At 28.2% G+C, this 17,457-nt stretch overlaps 2 protein-coding genes across 2 annotated transcripts; both read right to left on the reverse strand.

Annotated features, from left to right (window-relative positions):
* Nucleotides 1-3,102: 3,102 nt before the first annotated feature.
* On the reverse strand, nucleotides 3,103-4,698 carry LOC124823457 (G-type lectin S-receptor-like serine/threonine-protein kinase LECRK1). The gene is made up of 2 exons (XM_088099978.1): nucleotides 4,152-4,698; nucleotides 3,103-3,872 (listed from the first exon to the last, which is right to left on the reverse strand). The coding sequence occupies exons 1-2, from the start codon at nucleotides 4,696-4,698 to the stop codon at nucleotides 3,103-3,105; spliced, it is 1,317 nt and encodes a 438-aa protein (XP_087956104.1).
* An 11,318-nt stretch (nucleotides 4,699-16,016) lies between these two features.
* On the reverse strand, nucleotides 16,017-17,067 carry LOC124820661 (EPIDERMAL PATTERNING FACTOR-like protein 2). The gene is made up of 3 exons (XM_047292405.2): nucleotides 16,590-17,067; nucleotides 16,471-16,505; nucleotides 16,017-16,370 (listed from the first exon to the last, which is right to left on the reverse strand). The coding sequence occupies exons 1-3, from the start codon at nucleotides 16,702-16,704 to the stop codon at nucleotides 16,125-16,127; spliced, it is 396 nt and encodes a 131-aa protein (XP_047148361.1). The 5' UTR covers nucleotides 16,705-17,067; the 3' UTR covers nucleotides 16,017-16,124.
* Between the last annotated feature and the right edge of the window lie 390 nt (nucleotides 17,068-17,457).

A 17,457-nucleotide genomic window follows, 5' to 3' on the forward strand; every position in this document is an offset into this window, starting at 1 on the left:
ATCCTAATAAAACAATAATTCAATATATGTAAAAATTTGATATTATTTCTAATTCAAAATATTAAGATAACTTTCAATAATTTTAAACCCTTACTATTATACTAAAAACTACTATTAATTAGTCAAACTTTACTTGGAATGTTATATTTCTCTAGCACACATATTTCCCAAATGTAAATTATTTTAATTTTAATGAAAATGTTAGGTTATTTATCTTATTTTATCATGATTATATTGTGTGAAGAGTTATCCTATTTATCATGATTATATTGTGTGAGTGAAGGGTTACTCTATTTATCATGATTATATTGTGTTTAGGGTTATTCTATTTATCATCATTATATTCTATTTATCATCATTATATTGTGTTTAGAGTTACCTATTCATCATGAATGTATCAATTTATTTTTATAAATAAAAGATTATGAGAGGATCAATTAAACCCGTTAGAATTATTTTTACAGAAAACCATTTAATGAGTAAAAACTTATTAATCAAAATATAACTTTTAAAATATGTAGTCAACCCTCACATGTCAAAGAGCTGGAAAATAATATATTTGTACATTTTTCTACAAATAATTTGATGAGGAGAGATTAAAGAGCAGAAAAATAATAGATATAGTAGAGAGAAAAAATATTATATAAATAATAAATCACTTTACACTTATTACCATTATTTTCACATCTTTCTTGGTCAGTGAAATCGAATACTATACATTATATAAAAATTATTATACAATAAATTCATGAGATCAAAAAATTTTAAAAACTAATATTTAACTATAAAGTGGGATAAAGGAGAGTTACATATTTTCCTTCATGAATAAACAATACATGTGAAAAATAAAAACAAAAATATTGAATTTGTGTTTTTTTTTCCTTAGAAATAAAAGAAAACGTGTGAAAAATGAATAAAAAGTAACTTAAAAAATAAAAAAAATGGTAATAAATTTTTATCTTTTATTATATTAAATTTTATACTTTATTATTTATTAGAAATTTTAAAAGTTTGTGTCTGCCCCCAAGATCCGTCCCTGTCTGTATCTCTTTAAATTTTGACCTAAATCCTATGTAACATCATATTTAAACACACTTTCTGTAATACTTCAAAACCATGGAGTGAACGTGAATGTATAGTTTAAAAGAGAATTATAAATATATATATATATATATATATATATATATATATATATATATATATATGATGGGATAAATATACATGATGAGATAGTTTGATTAAAAAGTCGTTTTCCATTATGAAATTAGTGTCGGATATGTATCCATCATTTCTGTTCTGTCCTAACAAAATACATCACATTTCACTTTATCTTAAACTCTAAACCCTAAACTTTAAACTTTAAAAAAAAAATCAATAAATATATGAAGTGAATGTATAGTTTAAAAAAGAATTATAAATATAGATCCTGATATTTTAACAATAAATTTTAACAATTTTTTGACAATGGGCTACATGTCATTGTTTTATTAGTCTGTTTGAATTTGTTTTCAGAAAAGTATTTGAAACCAACCCATCATAAGTCACCACGTGTGTGTTGTCAAAAAAATTGTTAAAAAAAGAAAGTTGTTAAAGAAGACATTTCCTATAAATATATATGATGGAATAAATATATAGATGAGATAGTTTGATTAAAAAGTCGTTTTCCGTTATAAAATCAGTGTCGAATATGTATCTATCATTTCCGTTGTGACCTACCAAAACACACCGCATTTCACTTTTCCCTTTGTTTTCTCGCATATCAGTGACTCTTCAACCAAGCATGCTTCCAACCAAAAGGCTTTAGCAGCCGTTTTGCTACACATATAACACGTCCTTCTTTTCCTCTTTTATTCAGTCTTTCCTTCAATCTTCTCTCTCCAGTTACTTCAAGACAATATATTATTTATTTCTGTTGTCGCTACTGATTGATCATATTAGAGTATTATATATATATATATATATTATTATTATCTCATCACGTTGGCATTTCTCGAAATGAGTAAGAAGGATGAGAGAGACAGCTGTAGAGTTGAAGCAGTTCTCGAGCTCATCATGAAACAAACACCGCTCACTGTTAAACAGGTTCTTCTTTCACATCCTCTTCCACTCACTCACACTGTTCTTTTTGCAAATACATTACTTGTAATTAAAAGTGGAAAATCTATTGAGCTGAGAGTAAACAGTTGCAGTTTTGGTCGCTTTTACTTTAATTACTTTTTCTTGCCTTTAAGTATGCTGGGTTTGTTGGTTATTTATATATAAATATATATATATATATATATATATATATATATATATATATATATATATATATATATATATATATACATATATATATATATATATATACATATATATATATATATATATATATATATATATATATATATACATATATATATATATATATATATATATACATATACATATATATATATATATACATATACATATATATATATATACATATATATATATATATATATACATACATATATATATATATATATATATATATATATATATATATATATATATATGTTCTTCTAAAAGCCGTTATTTGAAGGAGAATTACTCCAAAGTGGTGTTCTGAGTCTGATACAAACATGTTTTTTGTTCTTAACTGTTTCGAGTGTAGAAGTTCTGCAACTATGCTTGTGTGGAACGACTTCTGAAAGCAAAGGGGATAATGTGAAAAGAGCTGCCAAGCAACTCAGAACTTGTCTTTCTTGGAGAGAGAGCATAGGCGCTGGTAAATTATGATATATACATTATTACAGTGCTGTTCTAACATTCTTCTTTTCTTTCTTATTACTTTACATATAAAGGAAAGTGAAAACCAGCAAGAATCTTGCTCTCCCTTTAGATAATTTGAATGAAGTCTTACAGAATGCACCCTATAGATGATGAATGACTCTCCCTCCACACCCTAAAACAAAGGGTTTTCTCCTTTCTTTTTCCTTCAACATAACATTACTAATTTTGTTATGTTAATTATTTTTAAACAGATTATTTGGTGGCAGATGAGTTTTCAGGAGAACTGTCTGATGGGTTGCCGTACGTGGCTGGTCATGACGATGAATATAGACCTGTAATGGTAACTTATATTGTGATCTCCCTACTGTTTTTTTCTGAACTTGAGTGCCTCACCAAATTTCTGTGATGAGTACGACCAATAATTTTGAGCTCGGTAGTGAATTCACTATCACTTTTTTCTATTTTCTTTTCCAGTTTCTTTACTGCAACATCAATCTCTGCATCACCTATTACTAAAGCATCACGATAGACTTTTCCAGAAGCTCCCTTTCCAAGAATCTTAGTAAATCCGTCTGTTGCTTCATGCAGTTCCTGAAAGGTAAATTCTCTGAAGTTGATTCTAATAGTTGTTGCATTCAGATGCTTCTTTTTCCTTGTAAGTCTCCGAGTGAAAGGATGATAGTAGACGGCAAGTGCACCAAAGAAACATGCAAGAGTTGCAGTAACTGCAACAAGAACCTTCAAAAAGACTCTTACATTAAAACATTTCTTCTTAGGAAGTTCAGATGTCCCAGACTCAATCCTGTTAGCAACTTTAAGCAGTGCTTTCAATCCCTTTGAGGAAGAGTTATTTCTAGCATTCGGCAAGGGCAGTCTCTTCTTAGCACATGTGGAGGTGGAATGGTCATAAGTTGCAGCAACAATGTTACAATCATCTATTACATCCTTCTTACAACTTTCGAAGTCAACGCTAGCTAAGCTAACAAGATGAGTATCAAAATAGAAATCAGTGTCGTCAAAGACCTGGAGCTTGAAGTTGTTCTCTGCACAGTAATTGATGACAGCTGGTGGGTGACACCCTTTGGAAACATCTTGATCATCCAAAGGGATATAACCTGGAATACACTCACACTTGATTGATTCATTGTCAAGAGAAGTGCACAAGCCATACACACCACAGATAGCATTCACCATTCACTCTGCAGGGATCCTCCGCTCTCCAAACCCTCCTCCAACCGGTCCCATTCCTCTTGTGATAAGCATATTGCTGGAAATTCCCATTCTCATCTATTGTAGCGCGGTGATAGTAATCCTCCACCGGGGTTGGAGTGATTTCGGTTAGGGTGAAGATGTTCCCAGCATCGTCGACATTGGGATATAACCTGGAATATAACCTGGAATACACTCACACTTGATTGATTCATTGTCAAGAGAAGTGCACAAGCCATACACACCACAGATAGCATTCACTCTGCAGGGATCCTCCGCTCTCCAAACCCTCCTCCAACCGGTCCCATTCCTCTTGTGATAAGCATATTGCTGGAAATTCCCATTCTCATCTATTGTAGCGCGGTGATAGTAATCCTCCACCGGGGTTGGAGTGATTTCGGTTAGGGTGAAGATGTTCCCAGCATCGTCGACACGGTACATGAGAGTAGTGGTAGCATTAAACACCAATGTCATATTTGCGGTTATGGGTGAAGTGTACCAGTATGCAGGGTCTGCCCACAGGTACGCTTTGAGCACCAAGTTGCCATCTTCTTGCATTTGTAACATGAAACTTCCCAACGAGTAGTTTGAAGGTCCTTCCCCTTTGCAAAAGAGGGTTTTAGTACTCAGCAAGGTTTGGCCCGGTAAGATGGTGTTGGTTGGAGAGTTGAAACTCTGCCAGACAGATACTAAGTTGGAGTCCTTGATGACAAAATTGCCATCATCTTGCATGTAGACAGAAGTTGTGTGTGTCAATTAACTTTCAAAATTGATGTTTAACATGACTTTGACTTGCCTTCAAATCTCAATCAATCTTTTTCATTTTTATACTAAAATACCGTTTCAATTCAAAATACTTTAAATCATTGGTAATGAAATAATTACAAAATGTAATTTATTTAATTATATGTGTATTAAGAATAATTATATAAATGCTTTTGAATTACTACTTTAATCCTACTTACCTTGGTGTTAACTCGTTTATTTTATTTTTGGTGGTTTCATTAATTATAAAAAATAACTCTTTTATATATATATATATATATATATATATATATATATATATATTACAAATTTTAATTTGTCAAAAAATATTTTGAAATAATTTGAAAAAATAATCTTAAAAAAATAATTACTCAATAAAACCATAATGACTTGAATATAAAATATTACTATACACATTGGAAATAAGTTAATTGTATATCATACTATTCTTATTAAGCATGTATAATTTTGATTTTTATTTTAAATATTTTACTTTAAAAAAATGTTTTCTTCTATAACGTTAATTTTTATATTTTAAAATTAAAGAAAAAAAAAATCTTGCGTTGCAGGGATTAAAAACTTGTCTTTAGGTAATGCTAAAGCCCATAAAGCCCAAGAACACAAGCTAAAAACAAATACATGGAAAAAAGGTATTTCTTACTGCACCTTCCTTTTTTCTTCCTGCACTTCCATGAAAGTTGTATTCCCCAAACTTCTTTATTTTTAATATTTTTAGATTGAATATTTCGGAAATTAATTTTAGATTTGGGAAATATTTTCGGAAACATCCTTTACTTTCTACACTTTTTTTCTTTTACTTTCTTGTAAAATACTTTTCAAATGTACTTTTAATTTTTAAAAAATATTTCGAATTGATGAAAAATGTCATTAAATTAATAAGATGCACGAGTAATTAGGTCATAAATAGCTCCCTAAAATCTTCATTACCAGTTATTTTAGGCTTTGTTCACTTAAATAGATTTGGAAGAGAGTAATTGAGAGGATTTGAAGGTAAATTTTTTCGTTTTTTATTTGAGAGTAAGTGAGAGTAAATTTGGAAGTAATTTTTTTTAATATGTCACATCAATCAAATCCTATACTAATATTTACAAACTTTCCTTCTAAATTCACACTCACTTACCTCCAAATCTACTCAAATAAACAACAACAAAATTTACTTTGAAATCCTCTCAAATCCCCTCAACAAAGCCTTAGCGATAAAATGGTTTATAAAGTAAAAAAGGAAAATAATGTGAAGCACTGAATATTAGTTAAACCGTAGTGGATCTTGTCCATGTTAAGCAATAGTTTATTTATATACATATGACATTATGTAGGTTACATTTAATGTCGAATCTACTGTATGAAATATACCGATCGAAGTTAATGATCATTTATGGGTAGTTAGCACGCTAAGGTATTAATGGGTCAGATTGCCTTACAGATATACTCTGTTAATAATAATTAATTATTGGGTTTGCTAAAAATATACTGCATCAATGATTAATTAATGTGTTTGACTGCTACAAGTCCTATAAATATACGATTTGATGTGCAGGTAAAATAACATTGATCTATTTAAATGATATTTGACTTGTAAGTCAACAACCCATTGGAGTGGATTATGTTATTGAAGAGGATTAAACGGTTGAAAAAAAGCAGAACAAAGAAGGACGACCAAACCTCATACACTTTCAACCGAAACACTGAGTTTTTCATAAATGATAAACCTATTTTCTGAAAGAATAATTCTATTTTTAAAGTTGTAGACAACAAGAGTACCCTATTTAGATTATACATACGTCCAACTTCTCAAATTTCCCTATCAGAGACACCCTCTGTTGCAATTAAAGTATATAAAATAATAAATGAATGTACTATACCGTTTTTTTTATCGTGTTGCAATTATGTTGCTTCTGTTAGGCTTTTTATGATGATACACAGCAAGCGTGAGAGCTAAGAAAGAAGCCTAACCTTCTAGGATAATGAATTTCTTATGGAATAACAATCTTCTTCAAGAACTTCCTTCCTTAATCATTATCATTGGTAACTTTGTGGGATCTGCTAATAGCTTTTGTTTTTCTGTTTTGTAGTGACCCGATATAATGATTCTTGGATTGTTTGGAATTGCCAAAAATGTTATAGAGGTCAGTTTCTCTGTATTTGATGCTCATTTCTTCTTGGTTTTTCTAATTGTATTGCTAAATTGTCATTGTCATTGTCAAAAAGTTGACACGTGACAAATTTTTTATTTTTCAAAAATATTAAAAAAAATAAAAAATGAGAATAAAAAAGATTTTAAAAAGATTTGAAAAAATCATAAGCTGGTGACACTTTTTTAACAATATTAGCTCATCGAAGATAAAAAGTAACTTAACGATTAAACCTATGTTTTAGTTTTAAAAAATTTTAAATTGAAATCAATATAAAGTATAAGAATAAAAAGATAATTCATTGGACGGTCAAGGCCAACGAGTGTAAAAGGTCAACCAAAAGAGTGTAAAACTTGCAACTTTATTTTAATTTGGGGCGACCATTGGATTTTAGCTTTAACCCCTTAATAATTAATTGCTGCTCTAATGAATTATGAGAGTTCTATTCTTTTGCATTAGTAAGACAAATTATTAGTGAGTGTTTCATCCTACACCTCCAAGATCTCATCCTGCACCTCCAAAAATTCCACTTTTAACCTTCTAACATCTCATCATTATCCTACACCTTTAACTTTATAAAAAGTTTTATTTTTAACTTTAATAAATATATTTTTATTTTCTTCTTTTTCTTGTTAAAAAGACTCTATATCACCTTAATAATAACTAAATTTAAAATTCAAATATTATTTAACATAATTTTATATTTTAATAATTATTAAAATATAATTTATGTTATAATAATAATTATATTAAAAATATAAAAATAAAAATAATAACAAAAAATAAATTATATTAAATAAAATATTTAATATATTCAAATATATTAAATTATATTAATATTAAATTAAATTTAATAATTATTAAAATTTAAATAATAAACAAAATTTTAAAACAGTTATTTATCAAATAATAAATAAAATTATATTAAATAAAATATTTAATATACTAAATTATATTAAAATATTAAATTAAATTAAATAATTATTAAAATTTATATATAAAATAAAATTTTAAAAACTATCGGATATGGATATCCGATTTATAACTAATCGGATATCTATATCCGATTAACAAATTTTTCAATTTTTTTTAAAAATTTTATTTATTATTAAATTTAATTTAATATTTTAATATAATTTAATATATTTAAATATATTAAATACGATTTTAAATATTATTTTTATTTTTATTTTTATTTTAGTTATTATTTTTCAATTTTCTTAATATAACTATTTAAAAAATATAAAATTATAATAAGTAATATTATAATTTTTATTTAAATTTAATATTTATTAAATTTTAAATAAAAAGTAAAGTATTAACATATTTTAGATTTTAATATATAAATAAGTTTTTAAAAATTTTTATTTTTATTTAAAATTTAATAATTATTTAATTTATTTTAATATTTTATTATAATTTAATATATTTGAATATATTAAATCAAATTTATTTTTATTATGATTTTTATTATTTTATTTTTATGTTTTTAATATAACTATTATTATAATATAAATTATATTTTAATAATTATTAAAATATAAAATTATTTTAAATAATATTTAAATTTTAAAATAAATTAAATTAAATTATTATTAAGGTAGTGAAGATTATTTTTAATAAAAAAGAAAAAAAAATAGAAAAATATTTATTAAAGTTAAAAATAAAGTTTTGAAAAAGTTGGAGGTGCAGGATAATGATGACATGTCAGAAGGTTAAAAATGGAATTTTTGGAGGTGCAGGATGAGATCTTGGAGGTGTAGGATGAAACACTCATTATTAGTTGCTATCTCTGGTAAACAATAAATTTTTCCTTTTCTCTCTTGCCCTATCGCTTGGTTTTAATCGACTCACGTCTCTCATCTGAAATTTCATGATTAAAGTCTAAATCAGTTTTCAATTTATGTTTAGTGAAATATTGAAGGGACAATCTTTCTATACCCATAAATAGGAATGCTATTAAAAAATTCAAAACGTTTAACAAATTGTAAAAATTATATTGTCTGTTTGGCATAAGGATTAACAACATGTCGACAATTTGGCATGGCATGAAGATGAAGGATCAGAGTCCATCCACAGTTGCTGCTATGTTTTTCCTAACCTAAGTTTTGAGTTAACTTGTATTCTTCATAAGTGAATATAATCTTTTTAATTTAATATTAATTTTTTTAATTTGTTATATTATATTTCAAATTTTAACGTTTAAATTAAAACATGTCATACGATATAAAGTATGTAAAAGACTAGGAGGGCAGTAGGTGACACGTGCATATGCATGAGATGAAAGTCTTTTATGCTAAAGTTGATGTTTGGAGAAAAGGGTATGAAGGCATGCAGAGCCAAATGGCAATGCACTCTGGTTGGGTACAAATTGCATATCGAATAAAATATTAAAAACATAGGTTTATATATATATATATATATATATATATATATATATATATATATATATATATATATATAAAGATACATCCCTTAACAAGTATTTTAGAATGAAATCAAAAACAAATCCATATTACTAATGCGAGATTTATGGATATGCAAAACAATAATAACTTTATTCTTTTTTCTTTATCTTGTTTACTTTTTGTTTTTTAATTCTCATGCATTCACACATGCTTGCTCAGGGTTCTCAGAATTTAAGCAACTCTTGAAGTCGCTCCCCATCATACGGTGTTAGGGGCTTACACTTGGGCATGGGGAATTGCTGGCTTGTTGTAGAGGTAGAACAAAACGTCAATGTTTCAAAAATTGCAGAAAAGAAGCAGCTGAGGCGCATCACCATTAGAATGAAATCAAAAACAATAAATTATTTACTCTTAAGTTGAGCGTGTTCTGTGATCAATGGTGATGCGCCTCAGCTGCTTCTTTTCTGCAATTTTTGAAACATTGACGTTTTGTTCTACCTCTACAACAAGCCAGCAATTCCCCATGCCCAAGTGTAAGCCCCTAACACCGTATGATGGGGAGCGACTTCAAGAGTTGCTTAAATTCTGAGAACCCTGAGCAAGCATGTGTGAATGCATGAGAATTAAAAAACAAAAAGTAAACAAGATAAAGAAAAAAGAATAAAGTTATTATTGTTTTGCATATCCATAAATCTCGCATTAGTAATATGGATTTGTTTTTGATTTCATTCTAAAATACTTGTTAAGGGATGTATCTTTATATATATATATATATATATATATATATATATATATATATATATATATATATATATATAAACCTATGTTTTTAATATTTTATTCGATATGCAATTTGTACCCAACCAGAGTGCATTGCCATTTGGCTCTGCATGCCTTCATACCCTTTTCTCCAAACATCAACTTTAGCATAAAAGACTTTCATCTCATGCATATGCACGTGTCACCTACTGCCCTCCTAGTCTTTTACATACTTTATATCGTATGACATGTTTTAATTTAAACGTTAAAATTTGAAATATAATATAACAAATTAAAAAAATTAATATTAAATTAAAAAGATTATATTCACTTATGAAGAATACAAGTTAACTCAAAACTTAGGTTAGGAAAAACATAGCAGCAACTGTGGATGGACTCTGATCCTTCATCTTCATGCCATGCCAAATTGTCGACATGTTAATCCTTATGCCAAACAGACAATATAATTTTTACAATTTGTTAAACGTTTTGAATTTTTTAATAGCATTCCTATTTATGGGTATAGAAAGATTGTCCCTTCAATATTTCACTAAACATAAATTGAAAACTGATTTAGACTTTAATCATGAAATTTCAGATGAGAGACGTGAGTCGATTAAAACCAAGCGATAGGGCAAGAGAGAAAAGGAAAAATTTATTGTTTACCAGAGATAGCAACTAATAATGAGTGTTTCATCCTACACCTCCAAGATCTCATCCTGCACCTCCAAAAATTCCATTTTTAACCTTCTGACATGTCATCATTATCCTGCACCTCCAACTTTTTCAAAACTTTATTTTTAACTTTAATAAATATTTTTCTATTTTTTTTTCTTTTTTATTAAAAATAATCTTCACTACCTTAATAATAATTTAATTTAATTTATTTTAAAATTTAAATATTATTTAAAATAATTTTATATTTTAATAATTATTAAAATATAATTTATATTATAATAATAGTTATATTAAAAACATAAAAATAAAATAATAAAAATCATAATAAAAATAAATTTGATTTAATATATTCAAATATATTAAATTATAATAAAATATTAAAATAAATTAAATAATTATTAAATTTTAAATAAAAATAAAAATTTTTAAAAACTTATTTATATATTAAAATCTAAAATATGTTAATACTTTACTTTTTATTTAAAATTTAATAAATATTAAATTTAAATAAAAATTATAATATTACTTATTATAATTTTATATTTTTTAAATAGTTATATTAAGAAAATTGAAAAATAATAACTAAAATAAAAATAAAAATAAAAATAATATTTAAAATCGTATTTAATATATTTAAATATATTAAATTATATTAAAATATTAAATTAAATTTAATAATAAATAAAATTTTTAAAAAAAATTGAAAAATTTGTTAATCGGATATAGATATCCGATTAGTTATAAATCGGATATCCATATCCGATAGTTTTTAAAATTTTATTTTATATATAAATTTTAATAATTATTTAATTTAATTTAATATTTTAATATAATTTAGTATATTAAATATTTTATTTAATATAATTTTATTTATTATTTGATAAATAACTGTTTTAAAATTTTGTTTATTATTTAAATTTTAATAATTATTAAATTTAATTTAATATTAATATAATTTAATATATTTGAATATATTAAATATTTTATTTAATATAATTTATTTTTTGTTATTATTTTTATTTTTATATTTTTAATATAATTATTATTATAACATAAATTATATTTTAATAATTATTAAAATATAAAATTATGTTAAATAATATTTGAATTTTAAATTTAGTTATTATTAAGGTGATATAGAGTCTTTTTAACAAGAAAAAGAAGAAAATAAAAATATATTTATTAAAGTTAAAAATAAAACTTTTTATAAAGTTAAAGGTGTAGGATAATGATGAGATGTTAGAAGGTTAAAAGTGGAATTTTTGGAGGTGCAGGATGAGATCTTGGAGGTGTAGGATGAAACACTCCGAATATTTAGGTCTGTTTTTTTAACTTTATGTTGGATGTTGCTCTCTCTACCACCCCAATTACTTCTGCATCTCCTCGTTATTTTCTTTTATTCCAAAAATATTTTACACCTTTCCATTATTTTCTTTTATTCCAAAAATATCCTATACCTTTCCACTATTTTCAACCATTTTTCTCTTTTACATTAATGGAACATTCATATGGCTTAGATTTAAACTTGTGATATATTGCAAAATATAAAATTCAGAAAAAACTTTAATATTAGTGCTTCTACCATTTTCATTTTATAAATTTAAAAGTTAAATGTAAATATAAAATAATAAACATAATAATATTAATAGTAAATAATATATTATTATTATATACTAACTTTATAACGACGAAAAAACTAAAAAAATTCCAAATATTTAACAAATAACTTTTCTTTTATATTTTAAGTATTTAACAATACTTTTATATTATTTATCTAATAAATTAAATACTTTATTCAAGTTATTTGAGTCAAAAATGTCGGTAAGTTAAAACATAATATAATGTTAAAAATTATAGATATTAAATGTAAAAAAACACACATATATATAAACATTTTTCTAGAAATTTAGAACAAAATTTTACCATTTATTAAGTAATTTGAAGAAAAAAAATATTGAACAATGAAAATAAGATTGAATCAAACTTATTTAAGGAAAAATGTAAATAAAATTTTACAATATATCACAAGTTTAAATCTGAGCCATGTGAATGCTTCGTTAATGTGAAGAGAGAAAGAGAAAGATGATTGAATATATTGGGATGATATAAAGTATTTTTGGAATAAAAGAAAATAGTGAAGAAGTGTAGAGTATTTTTGAAATAAAAAAATAATAATTGAAGAGGATAGGAACACTTGAGGTAGCGTACGGAGAAACACCCCTTGACGTTTGATAAGTGTGGTTAAAGTAAACGGTAAGAATTGAGTGTGGTTAAAGTAGCTTGTAAGGTGGCGAACCCAAAACAATAGAGCCAACTCAAGTAATTCTTGAAAATGCATTAAGGTTAATGCCAAAAACGACGTGGGATGTGGCATTTTTTGGTGAATATATCCTGACAAAGGCGTTATATAATAGAATAATAATAATAATAATAATAATCAGAATGAGAATGTGAGTGCTTTATCACTTACCACAGCTGCTGCTCCATCAGCATCAGATGGGAATTAAAGTAATGACTGGTGTATTCAGTACATTTTATTTGTCCACGCCACAGGGATGGGCCATCTTCAAAACCGTGTTGCTGATATTTACAGCACAAAAAACTTGAGAGAAAAAGGCTTGTATATATCATGTCATGTATGTAATGTATGGGGGGCATTGGAATCACTATTCCTTTTCTCATCGTGGTCCCCAACCCAACCTTTTCAGTTGTCTCTGTCTTGACCTTTGCTTTGCACCAACATTCTCTTTATTTATTTTTCTTGTTTTTCATACATACCATATGTTCATGGACTTCTTGCTTAATCCCATTTCCTTCATCTGCATTATTCACCTCAAAAATATGCCTTCTCCTTCAACTTTCCAACTAAACAAATAACACAACCTTCTGTTCTTTCTGTAGTCATATTTTCGTCTGCTCAGCATTTTGTAATCAAAAACTAGTTTGCAATAATTTATCTTCAGATGCAACGATAAATGTAACTTTTGTTGTTAAGAAAACATTTCTCTTCATGCAATGAATGTAATGATTAATCAGAGTTCTGATATTTGATATATTACAATTGGGTAGAACGATTAAATTCGCAATCATCTTCTGAACGAGAAATGCTACCCGTGATGGCTAGAAATGCTCATGAAACTAAATGAAAGTTAAAGCTTTTGGCTTACTATTGATACCAAAGAAATAATGGTACTGAAATCAATTTCCGTTATTAAATTAGCTTCTTTGTGTCTCAGACTCTGACCCATTTATGGTTATGCTTCGCATAACTTTTGGAAAGTTGCATAACCATTTAAATTAAGAGGTCAATGCATGTTCTTCGTTTTCAACAAGTTATGTACACAGAATAGAAAATTATAGTAATAATTATGCGCATCGGGTTCAAATTTGCTTCACGACAAATGGGTTTTCGAAGGGTACTACTGTTGCACCTTATTTTTATGCAAAAGCAGTCGCGCAAATCCATCAATCATCTATTCAATCCACAGTGTGGAAGCCATTATTGTAGTGACTGGATATTCGTAAAATAAGACGAATTGTCCAAACAACAAATGTACCAGTATTGCTTTTCAAGACAATGCAAGTTATACGCAGTTTGGTTCGAATTTAATCTTCATATCTGACGCATTTGCCATTTAGTCTCTAATTTTGTTAAAACTTCAGTTGATGTTTGTATAGGCAAAGAAAATGATTTTATTAGCACCCATGAAAAAACTAGTACAAAGAAAGAGTATTTTTAGACATCTACGAAAAGGACTCAAAATAACTGACACAGAAAGAAGTTTATATAACCCTTCACAAAGTTTGCTTTACTGAAAACAGCATCTGATCTGGTGCCTTCTAACTATTGATGCACCAATCAACATGTTCAAGATGGGAAGGGTGTTACATCATGTGACTTCTTATTGTGTTGTCATTTTGAACAGAAATCACAGAGTAGGATTTCATTCCAACAAACCATCTCCCTCTGTTCATGGACTCAGCAGTTTACCACCAATTAATGGAAAAACTGCTGCCAATTTCTTAGGATACTAGGAAAATTTTAGCTCTGCATACCATTCTCTGCTTCCTTTCGGTGGCTAGTTATCAGTGCCAATTATCGTTTGACCACACAGTATATATCGATTCTCGAATACTACAATTCACTGTAGAGTCAAACAGTGGCAATGCATTCATAATACATCTTCATCATTTTCTACATGCATGAGTGATAACCAAAGTGCGACTTTGAACATGTTACATCACTCATTATTCTAGTACTTGGATATTCAGCAAAAAATTAGTTGTAGTTTTATTTACTGTCTTGTTTGTTCCTTGTTCATTTAAGTAAACAAAATCATTATATATCTTAAACTGCTTGATATCATTTATAAATTTTTGCTCTAGAAAAATGCAGAATAGATTGATCACTCCAATTCAGTGGTGTGGGTCACAGTATATGAGAAATCTAGTTGAAAGCAACCTAATACTCGCTCAGGACAAGTAGTGAACAATTAATGTCTGTTCACGTTTTGGAATAATAATATAAGAAAAAAGGAAATCAAGAGTACAATCAGAGGTTAGGTTGTCAATTTTTCTTTTTGTTGCTTTCTCATATTGCATGTAGCAGAGTTTGGCTCCGTCTAGAGAGTGCTACAGGATTTCTCAATAGAAAGAACACAGAAAGTAAAGCACAGTTCTGTGCTGTTTTTTCAAAACTTAGAAAAGATTGATTGTATTCTTTGACCTCATGTTAGTGCAGGATTCTCAAGGGAAAACAAATAAGAATATCATTTAACTTGTTTTCAAATGTTCTGTAATACATCTATAAATTAGTTGCATGTCAGTTATATTAGGTAGGAAATTTGTTCCTTCCAATAATTTTATAAGTTTCATTGTACTGTCGTAAAATCACTTCTCTCCTTTGTATATCTCCAATGACAACTTCTCAGATTATTTGGGAAGTTTTAGCCATGCTAATATATATATATTACAGAAAAATAAAAGAAATAAAAACAGAAATATTCACTCCAATCTCCATGTCCATCTAACTATCACCCCAGAAATGAACAGAAGAAAGCAACTATGCTGCTCTATGCAAACTGGCACTCATTTTAAGTTTTAAGCTTGCAGAATCTGCTTTAGAGAAGAGGAAGTAAGTGCTAAATTAACTCGGAAACTGCAATTTACATGTTAGACGACCATAGCAGCCGCAAATGATACAACTAAAGGAAATGAGGGCAGTTTACTATAGAAAAATAAAAGCTCTCCTCAGAGAGAGGTCATTGAGAGGGAAAAGCCAAAAGACTAAAAAAACAAAAAGAATTACTTAGAAATGTATATTCATGTACAAAATTGGTAAATCAGTTGCTGTCATCCTTGATTATCTAACAACTACATTGTGGAACAATTTGAATCAGGGGTTGAAAATACGGTTCCCACATTTGCACTTCCAACTCATGGGCTTGTAGTTGGACCCGCCTTCTCCCATTGGAAAAGCAATAGTTGACAGAGTTGAAGAGTTGATCCTCCCATTCTGCGCTTGAGGATTTGTAGGTACCTGAATGGCCTCACAGTGTCCACAAGACCTGCACCTTCTCTCGCATCTTGGTGGCCTTGAGCCTATCTGCGCCCTTACCATTGTTTTGTCATCATGTACTGTCTACACAAATCAGCATCATTTCTCATGCAGTTAATGTTTGTAATGAGTAATGAATCAGTCATGCTAATAATTAGCAGGGAGTGAAGATATGAAATTGTACCTGATAAAATCCATTCTGTTTGGGAGTCTTTCGACCTGTTAGAACAAAGATATGAAATTGTTAGTTGCAGATGGTACTGGTGTCCATTTGGAAGCTTTGAAAACTTGTAATGAATGAACCTTCAGTAACAAGTCCGAGCTGGGTCCAACTTGAAATTATGAGAAAGCAAAGAGAAATGGTAACAAGTGTGAGTGTTCGGGCACAGATAAAATGGTGATGATCACGTCGTCCCATTGTGGTGTATAAAGAGCACAGAGTGAAGAGAGGTGAATAAGAAAGAGAAATTAAGAAATGAAAGGACGGAGAGTATAATATAGTAGGATAGGATGAAGCAAATAGCACAAAGTGAGTGAGTGAGTGACAGGGTGGAAGGAGGGAGGAATAAATATATTGCTAAAAAGACCTTTTCATGTTGAAGTGATGGAACATAGAAGGACAAATGAGAAAAATGCAGAGGGGCAAGAAAAGGAGGAGCCCCGAAAAGGGAAACACCTCTCCTTTGGTCGACGAGCCTCTGTCAAAACAAGAAACCAAAGATTGTATAATAATTGCTGCAACTGCAAGGGAGAAGCATAGACATTACATTACAATTACATCCCTGACTGAGAACTGAGAACCCCAAATACATGATAGCAGATAAGACAAGTAGAATATATAAACAGCAAAAGGCCACCATTTTTCACCAGATGTGAGGGAAAATCTCCCACTAGAGGACATGCATTTACAGCTGTAGATTTTTGTTCTTTTTTCATTTATTTTACACATGCTTGCATGCATGTATGTGCATACTGTTTTTAATTCATAACTTTAATTTTATGTGTTTTGTTTTTGGTTTGAGGTGTACCATTGGTTCTGTAGTATTTGTCAGCAGAGTAGTCCCACCATAGAATACATATACAACGGTATTACTCTACATTCCCCTCTCTCTTTCTGTCTGAGTGCGAGAAAGAGAAAGAACATAATCTCTCTCTGGCTTCAACATTATGG

Source organism: Vigna umbellata, chromosome 10 (assembly GCF_029865625.1).
Source record: "Vigna umbellata cultivar VRB3 chromosome 10, Vumbellata_1.0, whole genome shotgun sequence".
In the NCBI taxonomy this organism is placed as follows: Eukaryota; Viridiplantae; Streptophyta; class Magnoliopsida; order Fabales; family Fabaceae; genus Vigna; species Vigna umbellata.

Excerpts from the sequence above, each read along its gene's own strand:
- LOC124823457 (XM_088099978.1), bottom strand. The coding sequence starts at position 4,698 with ATGCAAGATGATGGCAATTTTGTCATCAAGGACTCCAACTTAGTATCT. Across the intron at positions 3,873-4,151 it reads CAAGTGTGAGTGTATTCCAG|GTTATATCCCTTTGGATGAT; the intron begins GTTATATTCCAG and ends AGTGTATTCCAG.
- LOC124820661 (XM_047292405.2), bottom strand. The coding sequence starts at position 16,704 with ATGGGACGACGTGATCATCACCATTTTATCTGTGCCCGAACACTCACA. Across the intron at positions 16,506-16,589 it reads GCTCGGACTTGTTACTGAAG|GTCGAAAGACTCCCAAACAG; the intron begins GTTCATTCATTA and ends TTGTTCTAACAG. Across the intron at positions 16,371-16,470 it reads AACAGAATGGATTTTATCAG|ACAGTACATGATGACAAAAC; the intron begins GTACAATTTCAT and ends TGATTTGTGTAG.